The sequence below is a fragment of the Bos grunniens genome, chromosome X, assembly GCF_055505025.1.
Source record: "Bos grunniens cultivar Pamir isolate PY7600 chromosome X, Bosgru_T2T1.0, whole genome shotgun sequence".
NCBI classification, from domain to species: Eukaryota; Metazoa; Chordata; class Mammalia; order Artiodactyla; family Bovidae; genus Bos; species Bos grunniens.
In genome coordinates, this window is record NC_141194.1 from 62,152,815 (window position 1) to 62,180,394 (window position 27,580).

Below are 27,580 nucleotides of genomic sequence, written 5' to 3' on the forward strand. Positions count from 1 at the left end.
CAATTTTGAGACTGAGCATGCTTTGAGAGGAATTATAACCTTCCCAGTGTCTTGAACACCCTGTTTCTCCATTCACTTTCCATATCCCTAGAAGAACTCTGACGGAGGAAGTCTGGATACAGGCCAAAGTGAGCAGCAGCCATTCTCAGTGATGGTCTGAGACTTACCAGTCTCAGGACTTGACCAAGTTGTGTCTTTCTCCTGCCCCAACTGAGAGCCATGTTCTTGGCAGCACTGCAGAGAGGGTTGAGAAAGCCATAAGGAACTAGGGAAAGCAGCCAGCAATTTGCAGATCTGACAGCCTTATTTCACAAGTCACCTCAGGTGAGGAAAAGTAACCTCAGTTACCATGGGGGGGCAGCAGAGGCCAAATTACAGAGCCCTTAGCCTAGACTCAGAACTCCTGGGTTAGAATCTGTGCCTGTGCATGGAGCCATGCCCAGGCAGCATCACTCCCTGAAGCCCAGTTCATATGGAACCCAATGTAGAGGATGGAGTCAGCCCAAAGAGCAACCAGAGAAGTTAGAGAAGACGAAACGTTCCAGGACAGTGGGGCAGCCTCAGGGACTGAGAATACCGCAACAAAGAAGTCCAAAGCATGGTAAAGGAGGGGGGCAGTTATTTGCAAATAATTCAGTTCAGTCCTTACTATGTCTGTGGGGCTCCCGGGTGGCACAGAGGTAAAGAATTCACATGCCAATGCAAGAAGTGCAAGAGACGTGGATTCGATCCCTGGGTCGGGAAGCTCCCCTGGAGAAGGAAATGGCAACCCACTCCAGTATTCTTGCCTGGTGAATTCCATGGACAGAAGAGCCTGGTGGGCTATAATCCATGGGGTCGCAAAGAGTCAGACACAACTGAGCACACACGCAACTTACTACATCTGTGCACAGAAATCTCTCCCTCCCTAACTGACTCTCACATAGAAACATTTTCCAACTTTTGATATTCTAGGCTGAGCTGTGTGAGCCTAGAACTTCTGATCAGCTGCTTCAACATCTCTCCCAGATCATTCTAGCAATGACTTTTATTCCATATCATTGCTGGGAAACCATGCTGGTTTCTCTGGCATGGAAAAGCCACCTTCTTACTGTTAAGGTCCATACATTTAAGGTACCCAGATATTATAAGAGGGCAATGCATGGACTCTTCCTAGAGTTTCACCTTCCCCTTAGGTACACCAAAAGAGTGAATCATCAGTGATTTCTTGGGGAAGAAGGTGAGTCTGGTAACCAGTTCTAGCTTAATTCATTACTAAACTCAGAAGACACTGGCCATCCACATCCTGCAAATAAGCTGAAAGCCAGAAGCACTCCTAAAAAATAGGTCCTTATTGGAAGATTCCAAAACCAAGCTCAGAGTTCAGAACAGGAAAAGAGAGACTGCTAACTGACATATCAGAGCCCCAAAGGGGTTCAAAAGACCATGGAGCTGATAGAATAAACAGGCTCAGATTTTAGACCAACCCATGAAGGTGCTGAGCTTCTCTGAGGGATACCTTGCAGAAGGAAGCCTCTCCCATGCTTTTCCTCCTAAGCTCCCAAACTATGTGTGAACTTCATACCAACTCCAAGAGACCCACTGGCTTCCTTCCTGAAGACCTAGGGATTCAGTCTCCTTTCCTTTTCTGTCTTTTTTTTTTTTTAATATTATAATTTATATGCTTGTGTCAGGTCTCAGTTGTAGCACACAGGATCTTTGTTGCAGCATGCGGGATCCTTCGCTGTGTTACACGGGCTTCTCTCATTATGGCACACAGGCCTAATTGCTCCTCAGCATGCAGGAACCTAGTTCCCCGAACAGTGATCGAACACATATCCCCTCCATTGGAAGTCGGAATCCCAACCACTGACCACCAGGAAAGTCCCTCCTTTCCTGTCTTACCACCAAAGCAATACAGAGCAGAAGCAACACATTGAACATACTAGGTTTGGTGAAGTATTACAGTGGAATGAATATGAACTGGCGAAATTTCCATTTTCGAAAGTTCCTGGATTGAGAGGATTGAGATTGAAGAGGTTGTGCTCTATCTCCTGACTCCCTTCTAAGATGCCCACTAGAAGGTCTGTGAGGCTTTCTCCCTCTGCATTATTTATCTTGAGAGTGGGAATTACTTCCCCCAACACCCTTTCACACACCTTTCTCCCACTCATACCTGAGCAGCAAGGGCATGGAGGCTCCCTTTCTCTGGATCTCAGAGGATGTTTATCCTGAGGGGCATGAAGACAAGCACCCAGCCCACAAGCCTCTAATATACACAGCATTTTCTCTTAGCCAAGAACCAGACTTAATAACCTGCTAGTGTTTCACGCAACAGAATAAAGACGCCATGAGAGACAAAAAGGAAATACCTACCTTGTGCTACAGGGGCTTCTCAGGTGGCACAGTGGTAAAGAATCTGCCTGCCAATGCAGGAGACACAGGAGACACGGGTTCAATCCCTGGGTCGGGACCAGCCCCTGGGGAAGAGAATGGCAACCCACTCCAGTATTCTTGACTGGAAAATCCCATGGACAGAGGAGCCTGGCGGGCTACAGTCCATGGTGCCGCAAAAGGTCGGACATGACTGAGCATGCATGCACCTGTGCTTCAAGGAACAGTTCAGGGTGGACTAATATATACTGAGGGCCATATAGCAGACTCTTCAGAGCCATCATGACATTTTGTCTGCACAAAAGCCTTATGAAGTAGCTATTTTTTCCCCATTTTGCTGATAAGGAAACTGATAGGCTCTGATGGCTTGTGCTGGGCTGGGAGGCAAAACCAGGCCAAGCCTGCCTAACTCCAAAGTCTGTACTGGTTTTACTACAATGTGCTGCTTCCCAAAGAGGGTGGGAGCCATAGACTAGAGCTCACAAGGTCAGCTGAAAGAGGCAACTTTTAAATCACTGTGCATGCATGAGTGCTAAGTCGCTTTAGTCATGTCCAGCCCTTTGTGACACTATGGACTGTAGCCCACCAGGCTCCTCTGTCCATGGAATTCTCCAGGCAAGATACTGGAGTGGGTTGCCATTCCTTCCTCCAGGGGATCTTCCCAACCCAGGGATTGAACCCACGTGGCTTAAGTCTCCTGCATTTGCAGGTGGGTTCTTTACCACTAGTGCCACCCAGGAAGGCTTAAATTACCATGCCATACCCCAAAACTAAGGAGGAGAATCACAGACCCTCCAGGGGACAGGACAGCTACAGAGCCAAAGCACAGCATATGCCAGGATGTGGACCCCAGTCAGAATCAGAGCAGGAGCAGGTTGTGGGAGGGACTGGGGGAAAAGCTCAAGTCTAGGAAACCAGGCCTTCCTTCCTTCAAGGTCCCAGATCATAGATTGAGCAGCATTCAATGTAATTTGGACTCTAGGGCTCCGCCCAGCTCTGTTGCATTACAATCTCCACTCAGTTCCCGTCTGTATTCATCTCTGCTGGTGTCAGAAGATGAAACAGGCAGTGACTTGGTATTGAATTGTGGAGGATGGAGGCCTACATTTCACCACCTTTACTAGGTTTGACAACACAAGAAACTGCAGAAGGAGACTTTCTGGCAATCAGTACTGGATCCCAGACTGGGAGGCTTTTGACCAAGGCCTTGCCCAGCCTAGGGGACTGGTTCCAGAGAAGATCTGAAGAGCAGTGCTGAATGAGCCCCATCTGCCCAATGCCAACTGGAAAATCTACTTGTCTCTATAGATAAGTCCCTTGTTAACCCATGAGAAAGTACCCGGTGAATAAAGAAACCAGTTCCCTCATTATGCACTGAAAAGAGCATGGGAAAGAGGCTGTGGTTGCCTCCTAACTCTGGTCTATTAAATCTCCCTTACCTTTAGGGCCCTAGGCCTCACTCTGATCTTACCACTGTCACTCCTTTGGCAAAACAGAACATGGAGTCTCTCAGACTAGAGCAATGATGACCTTGGGGAGGGGGGTAAGCAGGAGGGAAGCTCTCACTCCCAGGACCTCCACAGTGGGTCCCATGGTAGGGTTCTGCTTCTTTCTCATTTAACCTGCTGCCATATACCCAGCTTCAAGCATATGACCCTCTCTTTTTAACACTCTGGCCTAAGAGGGCTACAAAACCAATCTTTGCGTTTTCCTGGGCACAGCAGAGGCAACAGGAAGCATTTTCATGAAGAGCTTCCTAAGGTATTCAGGGGGAAGCGCAGGGCAATGACAGAAACCCAAACAGCCCAGCTTCCACAGCAACACCTCTGAGCTAACCATGGCCAACTCTTCTCTGAGACTCACACTGTCTGTACCACATTCAAGCTCCAAAGGATCAGAGGCCAGGCTCCTTCCCTCTCTGCCCCTGGCCCATGTTCACAGGGTAGACCACTCACCTCCAATTTCAGTGAGGAAGCATTTGAGGGCTAAATTCCCTCCCAGCCAATACCACAGAAACCTGATTCCCAGACTTTCTAGAGGCCTCCCCCTCAGTCCTGGTTCCCTCTCTGACAAATACATTTCTTTCTCAGGTGATCCTCAGGATTATGATAGATACCATTTATTAGTCCACAGTTCAGGTGAGAACCAGTCCCCTACACTGAGAGGCATGGATTTGACCCCCATGGTTTTACAACAGTTCAATCTTACAAGACCCTTAATATCCGAATACCAAAAGTAGCCTACATACAGTAAAACAGATGGCACCTCAATTCTCTGTACTGTGAAATGTGGGGACATATATCCAGCCCACGACAATAACCTTTATTAAGAACTCTTTGGAAATAGCTAGGGCAGTGTACTACTAACCTTACTAGGAGGAACATGAGGAAATAGCTTTAAATTTAAGCAGGAAAGATGAAAATTGGAAGCAAGGTTGTCAGTGAATGACATAACTGAGAGAGACCTGGAGGTTAAAGGATTTCTAACCACCCCCTAAAGCAATCCTCAATGTAAAATAATGTTGGTCTTCCCAAATATGGACTAGGAAAGATCTCAAGGAAGAGATCCTAGGTTTGGTTTTGGATGTGTTGAACTTGAGTTGCATTTTAGTCATCTCAGTAGAGATATAAAAATGGGATACATACCATAATCATGGATGAGATTTCCTAGAGAAAGAGTATAAGGGAAGAAGATAATGCAGATTTGAGGAACTCCAACATTTAAAAGCCAGTTAGAGGACAATGAGCTCCCAAAAGAAACCAATGAGGCATTCTCAGAGAGGTAGGAGAAAAACAAAGAAAAGAGGCTAATGGGAGAAAGTACCTTAGCAAAGAGGAAGCAATCAGTAATGTCAAATGCCACAGAGATGTTAAGGAAGATAATAATTGAAAGAACTCTTTGAATTTAATGGCATGAAGATCATTGGTGACCTGAATGAAACCACTTTCAAGGTGATGGGGAGGAAGCATATTTGGAGTAGGCCAAAAGTTAATGTAGACAACTCTTTTAGGTTTATTTTGTCAAGGGAAAATAATGACTGATAACTTCAGAAGAGTGTGGAGTTGAGGGGACATTATTTTTAAGATGGGAAAATTTTACCTGCTACTGAGAAAGGTCCATTTGAGAGAAAGAGGTTGAAACAATAGACGAGAAAAGAGACTGCTGATAGTGTGAAAAGGAAGGCAGGAAAAGGCTACAAATACCAGTGGAAGGAATGGGCTTCTGAGAAGAACAGACATATCCTCCACTGTTACAGGAGGAAAAGTCCTACAGAGATGTTGATTGGGTAATGTGGGAAGTGGAGGCTCTACCTAGTGAGCAATCTTTTGATAAAGTAAATGATATTATCTCTCATAGTCTGCTATGGTAGAGAGAGAGTAGACACAAGGATTGGAGGTTTAAGAAAAGAGTGGAGAAGATTTGAAATAGTCATTCTGGAGTGTTGCTAAGTTGCTTCAGTCGTGTCTGACTCTGTGCGACCCCATAGACGGCAGCCCACCAGGCTCCCCCATCCCTGGGATTCTCCAGGCAAGAACATTGGAGTGGGTTGCCATTTCCTTCTCCAATGCATGAAAGTGAAAAGTGAAAGTGGAGTCACTCAGTCGTGTCTGACTCTTAGCGACCCCATGGACTGCAGCCTACCAGGCTCCTCTGTCCATGGGATTTTCTAGGCAAAAGTACTGGAGTGGGGTGCCATTGCCTTCTCCATCTGGAGTGTTAGAGGTACTAAAACAACTGAGTACCTAGTAAGATTATGAAATAGTATTGATCACTCGATTGAGATTGCTGATTTATAGTAGAGTAAACCCAATTTGTGACAATAGAGGTAGGTGGCTCGGGGGGAGTGGAAGAGATGAGGATGTTTAGGAAGCAGGAGGTCCAAGTGATGGCTGAATCATCAACAAGGACAGTGAAGTTCCTTAGGATGATGGCAAGATTTGCAGTGGAGAGAAAGCCAGTGAGACAAAAACCAAAGTCTTCACTGAGAAAGAGGATATATTCATTTCCTAGGGCTACTCCAACAAATTACCACAAAATGGTTTGCCTAAAACAACAGAAATTTATTCTCTCACAGTTCTGGAGGCCAGAAGTCCTAAATCAAGGTGTTGGAAGGGTCAATTCCTTCTAGCACCCCTCAGGGATTATCTACCCCATGCATTTCTCCTAGTTTCTGGTGATGGTCAACAATCCCTGGCATCCTTTGACTTGACCTGTAGATATCACTTCAATATCTGACTCTGTTATCACATTCCCATCTTCCCTCTGTGCCTGTCACTGTGTTCAGATTTCCCTTGTCTAATAAGGACGCCAATCAGGGACCCACCCTAACCCAGCATGACCTTCTCTTAACTTGATTACATTTATAAAGGCTCTATTTCCAAATAAGATCACCCTCACAGGTAAATGGGGATTAGGACTTCAACCCACTATGGAGGCTATGTACATGACACCAATGAAAAGGAGTGAATGAAATATCAACATGATGGGAGTCTCAAAAGAGCTATAGTTTTTGCAAGAGGGAGGAAAGCTAATGGGCTGGAAGTAGTAGTGGGGAACAAGGAAGGTATCTATCCCACCTCCTGACCCTAAGGTACTGGACAAGACACCAAGCAGCCTTCACATAAGAAAGCAGCAGGGGAAACAGAGCCTTCTGGGTAGAACTAGGTTTCTGTTAGGTGAAAGAGGTTGAGAATGCTGATTAGAGAGCAGCTGGTCAAGAAGGCTCTAGTGGAAGACTCAGGAAAGTGAAGAAAAACTGGAAGAATGGATTGGATGGTAATACTATCACTACTCTGATAGTAAAGTGAAATTCAGTGGGAGGGTAGAGGTGAGGTTTACACTTTGGGAGTGAGGTGATGACATCAGGAAATGTGGATCAGGGTGGATTTACTCCTAGTGTCTATGAGGAGTTATCAGACTCTGGGCCTGGCGGCCAGAAAATCAGGTCTCTTGGCCTGGGTTGGTGGCAGCTGCAGGAGCTGCAGGCCCCAGGGTAGAGGTGGCTGACCGTCTCTACCATTGTGGGCTACAGTGGAAGAATCTACGGTGAGGTCACTCTGTCAGCTTCCTAGAGTTGAGGTTGGATTCCTCACACTAGAAATTGGAAGCGAGAGAGAAAGCCCAAGATGGGCTAAGATATGGACATTTACTCCTCTTGGTTTGGACTGAGAAGCTATCAAAGAAAGTATCTCAGAGGAATCCCCTGAGATGGAGGTCTTAAAATGGCACCCTATATCTCTCTGCCCCATCTGTGCCAACTTACTCACCACAGCTGAACAATCAAGCAAGCTGCAAATGGTCTCTGGTATTCATATCTCGGAAATTACCCAGAATTACCAACCCTTTTCAAAGAGGAGGTAAGGTGAGCATGAATTCTTATGTTCAAATTCTACCTCAGCCACTTTCTAACTGGGTAATCTTAGGTAAATGACTTAAGGTGTCTGTCATCGTCTGGAAAAGGGAGACAATAAGAGTTCCTATCTCACAGAATTGTTGTCATAGAGGATTAAGTGGCTTAATATATGTAAATGCTTAGACTGGTACCTAGGACATAAAACAAGTACTATATAAATGTTTGTTTTTATTGTTACTGATTCTCTCTCCCACTTAATCTCTTGATACTACCCTGCTTGCTATAACATCCCTGGCTCTGAACCCTAACTTTAAAAATTACTTCTGAGCCTTCCCCCTGGGTCTATTTACCTCTAGACCAAATAACCCCAGGTCCTTCAAATGTTCCCCATATAATGTGGCTGTTGGTGCACCAGGCTAGTGACTCACCTTTGGACGCTCTGTGCTTTGTCATGTATCCTTATTTAAAGGGGATGTCCAGGATGGAGCACAGTGCTCTGGGTGGGATGTGACAAGTGTAGAGAAGGGCAGAACCATCTTTTCCCTTGTTCTGGTTCTATATTTCTATTAATGCAGCCTAAAATCTAATTACCTCTTTTGGCAGCATCATCACTCTGTTGGCTCGCACTGACTTTACAATCAAATCAAGGTCTTTTTCACACGTGCTGTTGTTAAACCAGGCAGGTCTCTTCTATCCTATGCTAGAAGAACAAACCAGCTGTAGTTGCTGTGAGGAATTTAAGTCCAACAGTCAAAGCCCAGTATCTGCAGAATTTACTAAAAAAGGAAAAGTGGTCCAGGCAAGCAGTTGGTAGTTGGGGTTCATGGCAGATGCTTCCAGTTGCCTACTCAGTATGGATTTCTCTTTCTTGATCATTTACAGTATCCCGACTTTGCTTGGAGCAGCAATGTGCCCAGCTAAAAGTATTGGATTTCCCAGCTTCCTCTGTAGCTAGGAGTGTCCATGTGACACAGTTCTAGTCAAAGAGATGTAGGTAGATATCACTGGGTAGAGTGCTCCATTCTGAATAAAAAAGTAAAACCTCTCTAGAAGCTCGATTGTCCTTAGCCATCTTGCCCCTTCTTTCTGTCTATACTATAAACAGGAGGTCCAGAGTGACAGCAGTTGTCTTGTCACTATGAGACAAAAAGCAAGTAGATGAAAGCTGACCCTAAGGATGGTGGAGATAATAAGCCAGGGTCTGGATGGCATTTCTGAACTTCCCTTCCATCCCTGGGCCATGTACTCAGGGAAATTTTGTTGCATAAGACAAAGAAACCTATCTATTTAAGCTACTGTTGTAGAGTTATCAATTTCTAGCCTAAAGCACACCTAACTGACTTAGGGTTATAGTATAGGAAAATTGGGGATCCAAATGGAAGGTAAACATGACTAGAGGCATTTAGACATTTATAAATACAAGTGAGCAACAGGATCAAAGGAATCCATCAGTAAGACATCAGCCACTGTGTTAGGGCTTGGGGTCAGGACTCTCTCCCTAGAGGGTGAACTAAAAGCATGACTGGCCTAGGCCTTAACATGAGACTGGTGATCAGGTTGGGGGACTCAGACATAGAACATGAGACAGAAGGCCAGGGATCAGAACTGAACAATAACTTCAGTGAAAACTTGAGATCAGACTCAGACCTGTGGCAAAGGGACTACTTGTTCCTGAGTTCCAGTGCACAGAGAGGAGTAACTTCAACTCTTCCTGTCTTAGGACAGGTATAGCCTGCAGGTGGGAGGGAAATTTGTCCAACTGTGGAGGGAGGAAGGGGGACAGAAAGTGGGATCAGGCAAAACCTGACAAGCTTTAGCTCAAGTTGTGCTTTAGCCATCCTGGCAGTCTTCCTATGCGTTCTTCGATTCACCCTTAATTATGGGCTCTGGTTTTCATCTTTTGCCTGTGCCCTTTTAAGATCTGAGCTTAACAAAAATTTCCCTGTGTCACCACATTAGTCTCTTTAAATGGATCCCGCTTCTATTTCTGCCTAGTTTTCAGAATTTCACTGTGGAAAAACCCTTTCCCTCTTCCTTCTACTCCAACTTGTCTTCTCCTCTGCCCAGTTTGAAGGCACTCTATCACTCTTCTTGGGCTCCCCTCAGAAGTGATCCACCTTTATCCTCCGGCTTAAGCCTCTGCTGACCTGGGAGCAGGTGTAGAGAAGGGGCTGGGAAGAAGGCTGGCCAGGGCCCACCAGCTCTGGGGAGCAGCAGCCACCCCCCAGCCCCTCACCCCACCCACAAGGCTGTTCTGTTCCAGGGGCCTGATTAGAGGCCAATGCCTTCCCTTCCCCATCCCAATTTCTTGTGTCATCTAGAGCAGAGCTCCCTCTGACCACTGATGTGCTACCACTTCTCCTTTGTGTGCACTGGGTACTGTGTAGATAAGTTATTGCTACATTGCGTTCCTGTGATAGATGGATCTTTGTGAGACAATTTTCACCCTGTCTCTGCTGGACAGAAGGGAGGGAGTCTTGCCTGAGTGACTTCTCACAGAAAGCTCCAGAGGTGCTCAGAGCTGATAGCCTAGGCCTGGCAAGTTGCTGTTTCATTGGCACTCAAGAATGTCAATCATTGTGGTCCTGCCAATCATCTGTGAACTGGGTATCTGTAAGCCATTAGCCTTCTTTTTTAAACAGAACACTGAACCCTCCAAGGACTAAACAAAGAATGGCTCTGGAAAGATAGTTCCTAGGTGGGCAGGGGCAATTGTGCCCATGTCACTAATTCAGACCCTTTGGTTTCATCCTCCTTCTTCAAGCCCTGTCTCTACTTGATTCCTTACATCCAGGCCAGTCCTGCTGCTGCTGCTGCTGCTAAGTCGCTTCAGTCGTGTCCGACTCTGTGCGACCCCAGAGACGGCAGCCCACCAGGCTTCCCCGTCCCTGGGATTCTCCAGGCAAGAACACTGGAGTGGGTTGCCATTTCCTTCTCCAATGCATGAAAGTGAAAAGTAAAAAGTGAAAGTGAAGTCGCTCAGTCGTGTCCGACTCTAGCGACCCCATGGACTGTAGCCCACCAGGCTCCTCCGTCCATGGGATTTTCCAGGCAAAAGTACTGGAATGGGGTGCCATTGCCTTCTCCAAGGCCAGTCCTAGCTTCATTCAATTCTACGCCTGTCGTTTCCCTCCCCGGTGCATTTCTTATCTCTATTCCTGCTGCTGCTGGCCTTGTTCAGCCTCAATACCTCTTACCTGGACTACTAACCAGTCTCATAATCGGTTTCCTTGCCTTGAGTCCTCCCGACCCACCCCCTGCCCCACCCAACCTAGTCTCCATCCTACAGCCAAATCAATCTTCTAAAAATGAAAACCTGGTTGTGTCACCTCCTGCTGAAAACCTTTCAACCTCTCCCATGGAGCTTAGTACCCTTGGGATAAAGTCCAAACTACTTAGCATGGCACCCAGGGCCCTTCATGATTTGGCTCCTGCCAAATCTTCAGCCTCATTTTTGGCATTGCTCCCATTTCACACCTAGTCACAATGAACTACTTTGCAGGTTTCTGAGCACGCCATTCTTGGCTTTGCTCCTAGGCCTTTACACATGACATTCCCTCTGCCTGGGACATTCTTTATATCCTTCTCTCCTATATGTCTAGCCAACTCTTACTCATTTCTTAAGACTTGGACGAAACTCCCTCAGCCCAAGACACGTATTTTACTGCTGTCTGTGTCTCTGATGCCTAGTACAGTGTCTAGAATATAACAGATCCTCAGTAGTTGTTTGCTGAGTAAATAAATTCATTTACTCAGTGATCCCATGGACTGTAGCCCACCAGGCTCCTCTGTCCATGGGGATTCTCCAGGCAAGAATACTGGAGTGAGTTGCCATGCCCTCCTCCAGGGGATCTTCCCAACCTAGGGATCGAACCCAGGTTTCCTGCATTGCAGGTGGATTCTTTACCATATGAACCACTAGGGAAGCCCAATAAATGAATGAATGCTCCCCAACTCAGTTGGCTGTGTGGAAAATCATCTCTGACGGATGCTGGCAGAGTTGATCAGTCCCTCCCTCTAAGGAAGGAGCCCTCTCTCTCTCTCGTATATTATCCTTATTATACTGGGTTGCAATTCTTTCTGTAAAATTCTGCCTCCCTAATTCAACTGTGAGCATCTCGAGGGCAGAGCCATGTTTGATCCACCTCAGGCTTCTACCTAGTCTGCAGCATAATGCTTGAAGTATAATGAATAAGCCTCCCAAACACCTGACAGTTTTGTCCCTTGTCTCATATTCCTTTACTCTCTTACCCACAAATTCTCACCACTAATACAGCCAAATTGTCACACTTGTGGCTTCACAATCATACAAAGCTCCTCCTCATGCCTGAGACTTTTCACCCGCATCCTCTTATTTTATATGCCTTTCCCTCCCATCCACTCAAATTCTGCTACTTCTTTAAGAACTGTCTCAAATTTTCCCTCCTCCAGAAACCTTTCATGCATCCACCCAAGCCCACCTCTGAGTAATGCTAATGATGCCCAACCATCTCATTCAGCCCTGGGCATCCCCTCATGTTACTCATGTGAAAACCAAAACTCAGAGAGAGAAAGAGGACTCTCTTAAGGGCACAAAGCATGTGCAGTGGTAGAAATATTACCTGAACCCAAGTTTCCAGTCCACGAGTCCTCCCAATAACCAAAATATGTGTCTTATCTATATTTTCCTCATGAAGACTACAATTTCCTTGAATGTAAGACTATCTTCCACCCATTTATCTTTCCAGGACTTAACTGGAGTGTTGAAGGCTCTAGAGGTTTCTCTCTTGGCTTCATTGGTTACTAGCTGTGTGACTTTAGACAACCTAACCACTCTAAATCTCAGGTTCCTCGTATATAAATGAAGATAAGACCAATGCCTATGTACTTAGACTGTTGTGAATATCAAATGAAATAATGAATATAAAGTGCTAGCACCTAGTATACACTCAATAAAGGCTATTTTCTTTATTGTTGGTATTCTTAATACTAACAAATCCTTGCTGGTAGTGGTTGATCAAAAATTGGAGGTGGGAGTTACTGGGGTATGAGGCAATGAGAAAAGGAAGCAAACAACCAGCTCAGTCTGAGATCTGGTGGAATCCAAACAAGGTTAGTGGCGCGGCAGGACGTTTGTACGTCTGAGTTCCTAGTGCCATGTGACTGTGAGGGCCCCAAGCACATGGTTCCATCCTGGCGGCGTAGCTTCCCTAACTCTCGCTCAGCTATTCTCAGCAGTCTGTAGGGGGAGCCAGGAAGCTAGGACAGGGAGAGGTTGCTGGAAATCTTACTAAGGGCAGAAACGACACCCCATCGCTACTCCCCACTGTCTTGCCCCTCCAGGACGCTCTCCAAGCTCTGTCCTCTGAGGTAGCTTAGCCGGGAGCTGTCCTTCAGCACCAGAGGCCGCCCTGGCCTCAGGCAGGACAGTGAGGGCGACAGCGGAGTTAGGGACAAGGGACTGGTCCGATCCGCAGCCGGCTCCAGCGTCGCCTAGTCACGGGAACGGGGGCGGCGACCCAGGGTGGCAAAGAGACGCTATGAAGGTGCCTCCTGCTTTCTGCCTCTAACAATCACCCTCAAAAGTCCCCTAGCCCTCGGGTGGGGAGTGAGCGGCCGCTACGGGGACGAAGGCGGGCGCCCGGGTCTGCGAGGGAGGGGGAGCGCCGGGGCCTGGGACTCAGCGTGCGGCGTGTGCACGCGGAGAGCGGGCGTATGAACGGAGGCGCTGAAGTGAATGGAGTTGGGGGTGGACTGGAAACATCCCCAAACAGCACAGGCTGCAGCCGGCTGGCGGGGGGGCGGGGGGGGGGGGGGGGCGTAAGTCCTGAGGCGCAGGCGCAGTCGGGGCCCCAGTCCCGCTCCCTCCTCCTCTTCGTGGCTCTTTCTCCGCCCCACTCCCCCCCAAACACACTCGCACACGGGCTCTCAAGGTGTTCTCCGCACAGCGGAAGATGGCGACAGACTGAGGGGGCATGGCCAGCGGGAGCCACGGGGCCGTGCCGCTCGGCTGCCGCCACAGCGGTCCGAACGCGAGGCGGAAGCTAGAGGCTCACTAAGTAAAGCCCCGCGTCGGCGTCCGGCGCCTGTGGCGCCGCGGAGAGCTAGGTGGCCCGCCCGAGCCGGAACTCCGGAAACGACGGGCGCTGAGCCGGAGCGGAGCTGGCCCCGGACCGGCCCCGGCGAACAGCCAGAGCGCGAGCGAAGCCCGAAGGGCTGGGCAGCGGGCCGGCCGGCGGGCCTAGGAGGGCGCAAGCGAGGCAGGGAGCGGTGCGGAGCGGGCGGCCGGCGGGCGGGCGGGCGGACTGGCGGGCGGGAGCGGAGCGGCGCGGGGCGAGCGAGCTGAACGGAGCGCGGCGACCGGGCCCGCACGGCGGCGCTGAGGGGCGCAGAGCTGCGCCGAGCCGAGACGGCCGGAGCGGAGTGCTAGCCGGGCGGCCGCCGGCGCGGAGTGGAGTGGCGCTGGGCTCGGGGCAGCTGAGGGGCCCGACACTATGAGGAGTGCGGCGCTGCCGCCTCAGCCGCCACCGCCCCAGTGCCCCGCACCGCCCCCCGCCGGGACGCTGGGCAGTGCCTAGCGGGCCGGGCGGCCGCGCCCGGGCGGCGAGCAAGGGAGCGCGGGACGGGCGCGAGGACGGTGCGAGAGCGCCCCGCCACTCCGGCCTGAGCGGGGCCCCGGGCCGGCCGGCCTGACTCGCCATGCAGCCCCCGAGGTAGAGCCTGGACGGCGCCGAGGAGCGCGAAGCGGCGCGCAGCCGCCCGCCCGAGACGGCCGTCCGGCCTCGCGCCCGCCTGCTCCCTCCAGCCCGGACCCCCCTGAAATATGTTCAGGGGCGCTTGGATGTGGCCCGGAAAAGACGCCGCCGCGCTGACTATCTGCTGCTGCTGCTGCTGCTGGGCTCCCAGGCCGAGCGACAAACCTTGCGCCGACTCCGAGCGGGCGCAGCGATGGCGACTGTCCCTGGCGTCCCTGCTCTTCTTCACCGTGCTGCTCGCTGACCATCTGTGGCTGTGCGCGGGGGCCCGGCCCCGAGCCAGGGAGCTGAGCAGCGCCATGCGGCCGCCCTGGGGGGCCGGCCGGGAGCGGCAGCCGGTGCCTCCTCGCGCGGTGCTGCCCCTGCCGCCGCCGCCGCCTCCCGGCCAGCCCAGCGCGCCCCCGGGCACCTGCGGCCCGCGATACAGCAACCTGACCAAAGCCGCCGCCGCCGCCGGTCCCGGGCCGGACTGCGGCGGCGTCCCAGAACCCACGGGGCTGGACGCAGCTTGCACCAAACTGCAATCTTTGCAGAGACTTTTCGAACCGACTACCCCAGCGCCCCCTCTGCGGCCCCCTGACTCCCCTTCCCGTGCCCCGGCCGAGTTCCCCACCGCCAAAAAAAACTTGCTCAAAGGCCACTTTCGGAACTTCACTCTTTCCTTTTGCGACACCTACACGGTCTGGGACTTGCTGCTGGGCATGGACCGCCCCGACAGCCTGGACTGCAGCCTGGACAACCTGCTGGGGGACCTGCTGGCCGTGGTGGCTAGCCCGGGCTCCGGGGCCTGGGAGGTGTGTAGCAACTGTATCGAGGCGTACCAGCGGCTCGACCGACATGCTCAGGAAAAATATGACGAGTTCGACCTCGTGCTGCATAAATACTTACAGGCAGAAGAGTACTCAATCCGGTCCTGCACGAAAGGCTGTAAGGTAGGGACTGGCGTCCGCGGCCACAACGGCTGCCGCTTTGGCGGCGGGAACGGTGGCGGTGGAACCGGGAGAAAAAAGGTTTCCCCCTGTACCCACCCTACCGCCTCCCATCACCCCCACCGTTCTCAGTGGGCCACGGGTAGTGCTACTGTGGGACCCTCCGCGGAGAAGGGGCCTCAGGGATTTAGGTCAGGTAACCACCTGGCTAACTTCTATTGATTCTGGGTTTGGGCACCATCGGACAAGGGCTTTCTTGCATCCCGTCCCCCGCATGAGGCGGGAAGGGTTCCGGAGGGTGGGGCGGGGGGGCAAGTCAGCAAAGGGGTGGAAAGAGGGCTCTGGCTCCCCCAGCCCCCATCCTTAGCCAGCGATGCCCCTTTCCTTTCCTGGGCTGGAATGGAAAGTCCTGGGACTGGCTGCTACAAGGGGAAGGCCAAAGGTGGGGGGAAGAATATTTGCCATTTAACCCTCACTCTTCAGCCCCTGCCAGTGGGTGAGGGGAGGGGCGTTTGGTCGTGGGACACAGCACACTGCTGACCTTATATGACCTGAGGTGGCTGGTCAGAGCCTAGGCAAGTGGAGCCCCAGGGTGCCTGTTTTCTCCCAAGAAAGGAAGCTGCTAGCTCCTCTCCCCCGACAAGAGAATGAGCTGGGAGCCGGGAGCCCGGCACAGCAGCTTGTGAGAGGGTCACTGGAGGCTGGTGCATTACAAGTCTCAGGTGCCTTCCCAGCACGCTGGGGTGGCAGTGGAGGAAAAGCTGGCTTTCTAAGCTGTTGGGGACAGGCATCCAGAGAGAGGAGAGGCGAGGCTGCTGCAGAATGCACCTGCCTGGGGCAGAGCTGAGTGTTGAGAAACTTCTTGACCCTGAGCAGGGTCATTCTGGACAGTGAGTGTGTGGGGGCTGTAAACGTTTGGGACGTGGTGCTACTCCTTTGTTCGTGCAGCCTGCCAGGTGGCCTGCCTTTGAAAGGAAAAGGAACAGCAAGGTCAAAGGGTCAAGTGAAGAGGAGGCCAGGTGGGGTGCTGGCCTCACCCATCCTAGAACTGGGGGCTGAGAGGAAGATGGTTACCTCCCAGCCTAGCTTGTCTCCCTCTGAGGCTTTGGGGAGGGGCGGAAAGTGCCCCTTTCCATCCACCGTGACAGCGTGGCCTTCTGCCGGGTTCCAAGCTCATGGTGGGCTCCTTAGGGATTTGAGCAGGGGGTTGGGGAGGAAAGGGGTAGCTCCTTGCTCCTGACTTCACTTTCTTGTTCTCCTTTTTCCTGTTCTCGTAACCTAGCAGTCTCCCTCCCGCCTCCCTCAGCCTCAGCTGACTCACTGCCTCACTCACACTACCAAATGAGATATTCCACTTCTTAAAGGTGTACAGACAGATAGACATGCACACACTGCCAAACAGCACCACCGCCACCCCAGGCAAAGTCACACCGAGATGGAGAGAGGTCGGCACACCCACAAACAGTGCCACTGAATCAGACATGGTGTCATACACATGCACATCTCCCCAGCATCTCAGAGACACACAGGCAGAAGTACCGTCACATGAAAAAAGGACACATTTTGTCACATAGGGATAGACGTACACCCTTGATGTCAGCCACAGATACACACACTCAGCACAAATAGAAGGATGCAGCCCACTAGCAAGTGGAATAAAGGATGTCTGTCTTTTTGTGGTCTTCACTCTGACCCCATGGCCCTGACATTTTCTTTCCCACAATCTGCAGGATAAAAGAGAGACCATGCCACAACTTTCCCACGGGATTTTCTTTTTCTCCAGGTCACAGTTGGCTTCAAACTCTGTCTGATGAGGCACTAAATAATAACCCCTCCCATTGATTATTTTTACCAGGCAGCTTGATGGAGAAAAGCAACTGGTCTCTTGGATTCAGGAGGCCTGATTATCTCTACCACTTGTTCGTAGTGTGACCTTGGGCACATCACTTCACTTCTCTAAGCTTTTGTTTTCTCATTCATAAAACAAGCATAATAACCCTGGCTGTGCCCACATCCTGAGACTTTTGTGAAATTGAAGTGGGAAGAGGTAGCTGATAATATTTTGTAAGAATAATAAAACATCTAATGGTGATGTCCTGCTTAGGGTTTTTATCCTCTCTCACATATATTATGAGATCACAACTGCCTGGGGAGGCTGGTAATACCAGCATCATTAGCTCCATTTTACAGATGGGGAAACTGAGGTGCAGGCTCAAGCAGTTTACCCCAACGCCACTTGGCTAACGAGCAGGAGTACCAGGCCTCTAACCCTCATGGTGTTGGTGCTAAGCCCATGCTTTGGCCGTGGTGTCTTATCTGGTCCACAGTGGCCTGGGTCCTCCCTGCTCTCCTTTGTCTCCTTGTCGTTTTCGCTCTCTCACTCTCTCTCTCTCTCCCCCTCTCAAGTGAACTCCGCCTGCTCTCTTGCTGCCTGCTGTGCTGGGAGAAGGGCAGTGCAAGCTCCACGGCTTTCTTCCTGTCTTTCCCACCCTCTCCGAGGATGTGCTCTCCCTCCGCTGAGGCCTACGCCCACAGGCCTCTCAATTCCAGCTGTATTACAGGCCCTACAGGAAAAGACAGCCCTGCTCCCCTCCTTCCTGCAGCCTCTCTCACTTCACCCCAGTGCCCATCTCTATCCCAGACCTTTTTTGCAGATCCCTAGTCTGGCCTACAGCTTCAAGCCGTCCTGCCCAGCCCCTCCCCCAAATGGGACCCCTTGGAGACAATGCCCCGTCCTCCAAGCTTCTCCAGGGTGGAAAGCCCACAGCCCCAGGCCAGGGTGAGGAGGCCTCTTCTGCTGCTGGAAACCAAACCTGGAGATTTTGCTCCAGGGCCAGGTGACACCCCCGCACCCCCCCGTCCCCAGGGGCCTGTCCCGAGTATCTCAGATCTTTCCCGGGCAGCCCCAGAAACCCTGTTCTCTCCCTTTGCAGTGTCTGCCCCTGTTTTGGGCCACACAGGGCCCCACACATCATACCTGTCCTCACTGCTTCCTGTGACACCTCCCAATTTAGTACCAGCTGCGACATTTCCTTAATGTGCGACTGACTTCCTCTCGCACAGCAGGGCGATGATAACTTAGGTTGATGCCCATCCCCACCCTGGCCTCTCCCAACCCCCAGGGCCACTCTCCACCCCTCCCTTAACTCCCTGTGCAGGTACCCCCTCAGCCTTTGCCTCCCGCTCTGCTTGGCCCTCCTGGCCCTGCCTACAGTTACTGGACCACCTCCTCACTCCCGCAACCCTCTCCATCTCCCAACCCTGCCAGGCCCTGCCTGGTTCTGATTGCCTCTTCCTTCACCCCTGCCCCTTCCCTAGTCTAAATTCAGTATAGTCTAATGGGGACAGTGGTGAAGATGGGAACAAAACCCTGACCTCTTCTCTCATAGCTCTGATCCAGGAGGAGATAGAAGCCCAAGAGAAGGCCAGTGCTCAGCTCTCACTAGCCATAGGGCCAGGGAAGGATGCAGTAGTTCTGTTTTCCTCTAGACTGACCTGCACCCACCTGGCAGATTGTATATTTGGTTCTGGGTCTCACACTGAGCAGGTAGGAGGAGGCTAAAACCCAAGTTCTCCTGGATATAGTTGAAGGAGCTGTTTCACCAGGAGAAGAGGAGACTCAGTAGGGTGTGGTCTCTGACTTCAGACCTCTGAAGAGTTGTCGGGGTGCCAAAGAAGAGGCATGTCCTGCTTAACCCCAAGGGGACTTCATGGTTAGAGAGTCCTAGGCTCAAACTCAGCTCTTTTATGTATTACCCACGTGACCTTGAGCTAGGGACTCAGCTCTCTCATCCTCACTTTTCTCATCTGTAAAATGGAGCTAATTCATCAGAATGGCCCTGTGAGCTCATTATTAACGAGAAATCTGCACAGTACGTAGACCTGGCATGTCAGAGTTGTTCAGTTAACAGTTTTTTCCTTCCAAAGAAGAAACAGAGTGCCTTGAGAGGAGGTGAGTTCCTTCTCCCAGGGGAAAGGTCTAGGCTGATTCAGGCAGACCCCTAGAGGAAATGCTGTGGAGATGACTGACTCCAGATTATAGGGCAGGTTGGACCAGCCACCTCTGAGGTCTGTGTCAGCTCAGAGCTCAGGCTCGTGAACAGAGGCTGCTCCCTCAGCAGCAGGATTGAATAGAGAGGGCCAGGAAGGAGGCCTAACACCCACAAGCAGGGGTCGGGGCTGCCAGAGCCAGCACCTTGCCTTCTGCCCTTACTCTAGGGGCCCTGCTCTTCCTCCACTCCGGCTGGCAGCTGTTTCTGCCTCGGTGCCTTCCTCTTTCCTCCCACCTGCCACAGCTTTCCTGCCAATCAGGACTCCCAGGCTAACGCTGGCGCTGCGAGCAGGAAGCTCAGGGCACTGGGCTAAGGGCAGGAGCCCCAAGTTGGCAAGTGGTCCCTGTTGTCACCCAAGCTTGCTGGCAGGGAACAGTGCCCCACAGTCAGCCTCCCTGACCCAGGGTTCTTACAGGCAAAGAACCTGTTCACATGTGGAGGGTGGAGGAAGAAAGGGGGGGTCAGTCAAGAAGCAGGCTCCTAGGAACCATGGCAAAGCTTCGAGGAGGGGCATCCACATCCGTGGAAGTTCATTGGCCACAGCCATGAGCACTGGGCTTCTGGGAAGGGCCAGCGATAGGGAAAAGGCAGTGTTTGTAGCTCGGACAGGATGTAGGAGCGTAAATGTGAGAATGGGAAAGTGGCCTTATGCTACCCACACCACTCTGAACCCCTTCACCCCTATCCTGACCCACCGCACTCCAATCCACACAATCCCCCGAATTCTGACCCACCACCAACATCCCCTATCCATACTCCAAGGACTGCACAATTTTCCCAACCTTCTGTTAGAAGGTCACCCTATGTTAGTCGCTCAGTCGTATCCAACTCTTTGTGACCCCATGGACTGTATCCCCCAGGCTCCTCTGCCCATGGAATTCTCCAGGCAAGAATACTGGAGTGGGTAGCCATTCCCTTCTCCAGGGGATGTTTCTGACCCCAGAGATCAAATCCCAGTCTCCTACATTGCAGGCAGATTCTTTACCGTCTGAGCCACCGGAGAAGCAGAAGGTCACCCTAGACCCTTCCCAAACCACACCTGCACCTCACTCTCTATTTCTTATCCCCACACCTACACTCCTCTAGTCCCCACTTCTCCCCACAGTTACCCCCATCTGCTCCCACCCCTTCCTTTCCCCCCTCGCCCTTCACTGCTCCCTTCTAACAGCCAGCCCTCTCCCATCTCCCATCCTGCTCCATTCCCCTTGTCTCTCACACTCCCCCAACCTTTACCCTGCCCCACTGTGATCCTCTTCTGGCCTCATCCCCTAAGCACTATACCTCTTGCCCTTGTCACCTCCATGCCCCCTCACCCCTCGCATCCCTCACACCCCACTCACTGTTTGCCTCTCTGATCCGCATCCCTCTTCCTGCCCCCTTTGATCTTCTGGTCCCCTCTTCTCCTGTCCTCTCTCTCCCTCGCTGCTCTTTTTCTCCTTCCTGCCTTCTCTCCTCCCCACTCAGGGTGGACATGTGCACACATGCTTAGACACACAGACACACAGTCCTCTTCATGGCAACTTCCCATCCTTCCCACAGGCTGGTGCCTGACTACTATAGTCACCATAGCAACGGGAACCTCCAGGAAGGATACACTGGTATCTCCTGAAGGTGGGGGTGGGGGGAATTAGGTGGAGGAAGGGAGCCCAGCAGCCTCCCACCCATCTCTTGGTCTGGCTGGAAGAGTCTGCCGAACACAGTGGAGGGAAGGGTGAGGAAAGGGAAGACAGTGGGTGCCGGTGGGGCTTAGACTAAAGGAGGGCTAAGGATCTCCAAACACATCACAAGCACAGGAGGGTGCTTCTAAGCCAGGTGGTGTGTGTTGGTCTCCTCCTGCAGCATCAGTGTCTCAGGGAAAGGGCATATCCACCCTTCAGTGTGTGGGTGCATCTGTAGGACACCTTAGACTCGAGGGTGGGAGTTTGCCCTAGAAAAACTTCTCCCTCAGGGCAGTCTTTTATGTTCCCACCCTGTGAGGCTGTTTACCTGTTGTGCGCCCTTGTGCCCTGGGAGTCAGACCTGCCCCTCCCTGCCCCCAGCTCACATCTCAGCCACATGTGGATTCCAGCTGCAGGTGTTTGTTGGAAAGCCAGAGGCAGCTTCTGAGGCTGGGGTAGACAATTGTGGGCCTCCAGGAGCACCATTCTCTGATGCTGACCCAGGAGGCCTCTTGGGACAGATGTATTATTCCTGTGGTTACAGGGGTGCAAACCAGGGTGTGTGTAGTGATGCTGGACCAGACTTTTCTTCCTGGGCATGTAAGGGGGTTCAGAAGAGCCTGAATTTTTGAGCCAGACAGGTGCTGAGGGGGAGAGCAAGGGTACCAGGTGAATTGCAGCTGGCCCTGGGGAAGGAAAAAGTTACTATGGAGTAACAGGTGCTGCCAGGGCCAAAGCTCCTGTTTGAATGGACTCTGGCAAAAGGAGCTGGAACCTGAACCACAAGTCTCTGGGCCAGAAGGCAAAGGCAGGCTGGCACCAAAGAAGAAAGAGAAAGGGGAAAAGAAAACTGCCAGCTTTCAAGTGCCTGGGAGATGCCAGGGGCTTTATGTGTGTCCATGAACTCAGTTAATTCTGACAGTCATCCTAGCAGGCAGGTACTCTTATAATCCCCTTTTTACAAATGTGACAACTGAGGTTTATTGACAGAAAGGGACTCATCCAGGTCACATAGCTAAAAGGTGGGAAGACTGCCACACAAACCCAGGTCTGTCCATTGTTTCCCCAGTCACACATGTACAAAGAAATGCTTAATAAACTCCCTCCAGCTGTCAGAGGCAATGCCCAGCTGACTATTGAGAGACTGGAGTGAGAAGCTGACCAAGTGCAAGGGGATCCAGCAACACCTACTGCCAACTTGTAGGGAGCCCCTGGAGTGGCTCAGATCCAAAGTGGGGACCTACCAGCACCGTCTTTGTTCAGTACCCCAGTCTCTTGTCCTTGAGCCCCAGTGATAATCACTGGTATCCTCTTGGGATTGTGACAGAGGATGAGAAAGGGAGGTGTTTGCTCCCTTCTATTTCTAAAGGCTCTTCCAAGGGGATGGGAGGAGCTGGATTCCTCTTGCCTGGAGGGGAGGTATCTACTATATTCTCAATCCAAATCTGCTAGAAGGATCAACCAGAGCATGAGAGGAGTACATCCCCCTAAACAGGCCTGAGCCCTGCCCAGCCTTTGCTGGGAGAGAAAATGATGAGACCTTGTTACCCAAGAGCCTCTGGGCTTTGGACACACAGTTCCCATGCCAGGGTTTTGGTGAGCCCTGGCCTAGGATGGCTGAACTTCTCTTAGAGGTAGAAGGAAGTGCAAACTCACCAAGCTCTGCCTGGAGAAGGACATGTGGCAGTCGTGGGTGTTACTGTTGTTCCCTGTCTCTGTATTTGGTTTCCAGCAGATAGCATGTCTACCTGGCTGATCTGTGGAAGGTGAGCATATCTGCTTAGTGTTGAACTCAACTAAAACTTCCAACCAGGTTAATCCTTCAGAACTATTATAGACTCAGAATCTTAACAGAAAAAAAAAAACAAAAAAACTTTTTTTCTCAATTACCAAAAAAATGATCTTTGAAATATTTTGGAAAATAGAAATATAACAGTTTGAAAAGGGTCCTTGAGATGTTCTTAATGTTAGTGTATTTCCTCCCAATATGTCTTTTTGTGGCATAGTTTTTTACTGTAGTAAAATATACATAACATCAAATTTACCATTCTAACCATGTTTAGGTGTACAGTTCAGTGGCATTAAAGTATATTTGCAATGTTGTACAACCACCTCCACTATACATTTCTAAAATGTCTTTATTCTCCTAAATAGAAAGTCTTTACCCATTAAACAATAACTCTCCATTCCTCCTCCCCCAGCCCCTGGTAACTTCTATTCTTCTTCCCATCTCTATAAATTTGACTATTCTAGATAATTCATTTAAGTGGAATCATATATACTTTTTGTCCTTTGTGTCTGGCGTATTTCATTTAACATAACATTTTCAAGGTTCATCCACGTGGTGGCATGTATCAGTACTTCATTCTTTTTATAGTTGAATAATATTCCACTGTCTGGATATACCACATTTTAAAAATTCATTCATCTCTATGGACATTTGGGTTGTTTCCACTTTGGGACAATTATGAATAAAACTGCTATGAATGTTCATGGACAAGTTCGTGTGTGGACCTATATTTTCATTTCCTTCCATCTTTTGGCTATTGTGAGTAATGTTGTTATGAACATTGGTATACAAATATCTATTTGAACCCATGCTTTCAGTTCTCTTGGTTGTATACCTAGACTTGCTGCATTACGTGGTAATTCCATATTTAACTTTTTGAGGAGCCTCCATATTGCTTTCTACAGTGCTGCACCATTTGACATTCTTATGAGCAATGCACAGGGTTCCAGTTTCTCCACATCCTCATCAACACTTACTCTTTTCCTTTCTTTTATTTTGATAGTAGCCATCCTAATTGATGTGACTATATATTTTTTACATAGTTGAAATCATCTAGGTTTTTTACTCTACTTTTTCTAACTTATTGCTAAAATTATACTGAGTATCTTTCCATGTAATTAAATATTCACAAACCACATTCTTTTCTTTTTTTGGTTGCACCACATGGCCTGTGGGATTAGTTCCCCTATCAGGGATCGAACCTGGGCCCTCGGCAGTGAAAGCACGGAGTCCCAACCACTGGACGACCAGGGAATTCCCACAAACATCATTCTTGATGAGCATATAATATTCCATCACATGAATTTAGTGCAATTTATTTACCTAGTTCCCTATTATTAGGTATTTACCTTCAACTTTTATAAATAATGCTGTGATGGATAACTTTGTCCATAAGTCTTTGTCACATCTACAATTTTCTTTTTCTAATAAATTTTCTACCTCAATCATTTTTTCTTATTTCTGTACTTTGCTAAGTTTCTTAAATCACAAAATAATGCACCTTCATTGTACCAAATCTAACAATACAGAGGTTTATAAAAAAATATTTAATAATCTTTCTGTTCCCTCCTCTCCCAATCCTACTGCCCTGAGGCCACTGATGTTAACAATTTGGTGTGTATCCTTCCATCCCTCTTTCTGAGCTTACATTAGCATTTGTACACAAAATGATTCTTTCCCTTGTTTTGCATACACATGAAAGCATATACATTAATTCTGCAGAATGAACTTCCGGGATGAGTCTTACAGAATCAAAGAGTATTGACCTTTTTCAAGCTTGTGGCATACAAATTTCTTTCTTACCAAATTTATTTCCAGAAGGGTGATTCTAATTTAAACCCTTGCCACAAATGTGAGACTAATTTACCACTCTTGTCCAGTATTGAGTATCATATTTTTAAAAACTATATTAATTTGGAGCTAAAAATGGTATATCATTGGTTGTAATTTTCATTCCTTAGGTCAAACATTTGTTTTTCTTATTTATGGGCCATTTGTATTGCTTGCATTGTGAATTGTCTATTTATGTCTTATGTTTTTATTATTGATTTGTATGTACTCTTTTATGTGTATTAATGAGTTTTTTCTGATTACATTTATGGCAGTATTCTTTCATTTATTATTTGACTCTTGGAGCTGAAAGGGGTGCATTGGAAGGAAAGGAACTATCCCAGGCACTTTTATATACTTTATCTCACTTAATTCTTACATCTGTCTTGTGCCTATATATTTATCCCTGTTTTACTTAGAAGACTGGCTCAGAGGAGTTAGGTAACTAGCTCAAGGTCATCCAGCTAGTAAGGGTTGGACCTGGAATTTGAATTCAGGTCAAATCCAGGGATTTAGTTACCAGAAGGCAATGGTACTACCCGATCTGTACTAGTGTAATTTTACTATAGGTAAATCTTTGTGCTAGTTGATTTACAGACATCATTTGCAGAAAGGTTGAGGATATATGCTCTTACTATCTCCCATTTTGTAGATGAGGAAAGTATAGATCAGGGAATTTAAGTAACTTGTGTGAGGTTTCATAACTAGTGAGAGCAGACCTGACCTTTGCCCACAGGACTGTTTGAGGTTAAAGATGTTTGACCCTGTCTTCTCCCTATACATGCTGCCTCCCTAGGGACCATCTTCTTGGATACAAATTGAGGCTCAGAGAGAGAGAGAGTACTTTGCTTACAGCCACATAGCAAATTAGTGACTGAGTCTCTCCCTCCTTACAGATGACTTGTCTAAGTTCATACAGCCACTTAGTGGCAGAACCCAGCTCTGGCTAACTACCTGACCAGAGCAAAGGCTTTTCGATGAAGAATATTTACAGAGCAAACTGGGAAGAAAGAACAATTAGGTAGAGTGTGTGGCTGCCCTGAAACCTTTCTAAAGGAATTAACTCTGGTTTTGGAGCCTTCTAGAGCAAGGCAGTTCCAGGAGCCCCTACATGGTAAGACCTAGGACAGGAAACCTCATGTCCAAAGACAAGAAGACCTTTCTACAAGGAGACAGCTGCCTTCCCATCACCAGTTGCTAAAGCAGGAACAGTTGCCTCTTTTCAACACTCCCAAGGTGTGTGTGTGTGTCTGTGCTTGCACACATGCATACATTTAGAGAAAAGAGGAAAGGGAGTGCTTTGATGGAGGAATGGAAATGGTCTTTTGTAGCCCCTCATACTTGAATGTTCTTCACCCCACACCTCCTTACAAAGAAAACTTATATCAGGAATGAGCTGAATACACAGATTTTAGAAAATCACTCTCCCATCCAGTCCTAGAAATCTCTCCCCAACTTGACCTGAAATTCCATCAAAAAGATTTGAGTAACAAGCTAATTACTTCAATGGTCATAGTGAAATGGAGGGACCATCCAAGAGACAATATTATATATAAGAGCTTGGGCACTGAAGTCCAGGTAAACCTGACTTCAAATTCTGGCTCAAAATCTGTCTACTACATAAAACAGTTGTTGAGACCTTTCATCTCTCTTGGAACCTCACTTTCTTTGAATTCAAAACTAAGAAATAGGGTCATTGTGAGGTTTCAATAGCATATAACATGCTAATCTCTCAAGAACACAGTGCCTATGAAATGGAAGGTGCTCAAGAAATGGTAGCCACCATTATTGTTATTGCCTGTGTGGCCTTGGATGAGCTGTTTAAATTCTGGTCCTTCCTGTTCTCACCTGTAAATATGTCTCCATCTCAGGAGGTGGTTGTGAGGATTCAATGAGTTAATAAATGTCAGTTGCTTAGAACAGAGCCTGGCATATAGTAAGCACTTAATGCTGCTGCTGCTGCTGCTAAGTCACTTCAGTCGTGTCCGACTCTGTGCGACCCCATAGACGGCAGCCCACCAGGCTCCCGCATCCTTGGGATTCTCCAGGCAAGAACACTGGAGTGGGTTGCCATTTCCTTCTCCAATGCATGAAAGTGAAAAGTGAAAGTGAAGTTTCTCAGTCGTGTCTGACTCTTAGCGACCCCATGGACTGCAGCCTACCAGGCTCCTCCATCCATGGGATTTTCTAGGCAAGAGTACTGGAGTGGGGTGCCATTGCCTTCTCTGAAGCACTTAATAAATGGTAGCTATTATTATTCTCACTTTAATTGGATGTATTTAATCTAAATGACTGCTTAATACTCAATTGAGATCAACAACACTTTCCCTTAGGAGGAGGAAAAGGTAATTTGGGAGCAGGAGGTGACGTGTTCAGTGTGGAGGTGGAAAGTTAGGAGCCAGAAGGCAACTGGAGAGATTCTAGTGCGTGAGAACACAGAGACATGCTCAGGTAGGAGAGGGAAGAGCCAGAGGTGGAAAGACTCCAAAGCCTTTATTTACCTCACCCTCAGAGACCAAGCACAACTGACAGGTCCTTTCATTGGGTCTCTGTTCTCCCCAGCCTGTCGTCTGTTTAGCAAGGTTCTGTGTTTGAGGATGGAAGTAAGGTAACGGTAAGGAGCTGGTTTCAGAATGATCCCTGCAGGAAACTGAAGATACCTGCCTGAGCCTGAGCCCAGGATTAGCAACGTGTGGCAGACAGGCATGCCTGTGAGTGGGCAATGGGATTTCATGCCCAGCACATTTGTGTGCAGCTCAAATGAAGCTATGGTTGTCAGTGTCACAGTGGCACCATTTCTGTGGGTGGGTAGCCTGCACCGCTTGGGTACAGAGGCCACCAAAGTTCCCCTCCTCTCACACT

The 27,580-nt window shown here is 49.3% G+C and overlaps 1 protein-coding gene across 1 annotated transcript in view; it reads left to right on the plus strand.

Annotated features, from left to right (window-relative positions):
- The first annotated feature begins 14,528 nt into the window (after window positions 1-14,528).
- Window positions 14,529-27,580, plus strand: part of NALF2 (NALCN channel auxiliary factor 2) — a 28,659-nt gene continuing 15,607 nt past the window's right edge. Inside the window, exon 1 of the mRNA XM_086388510.1 lies at window positions 14,529-15,392. Coding sequence (XP_086244636.1) covers window positions 14,529-15,392 — 864 coding nt within the window. The remainder of the gene's footprint in view (window positions 15,393-27,580) is intronic.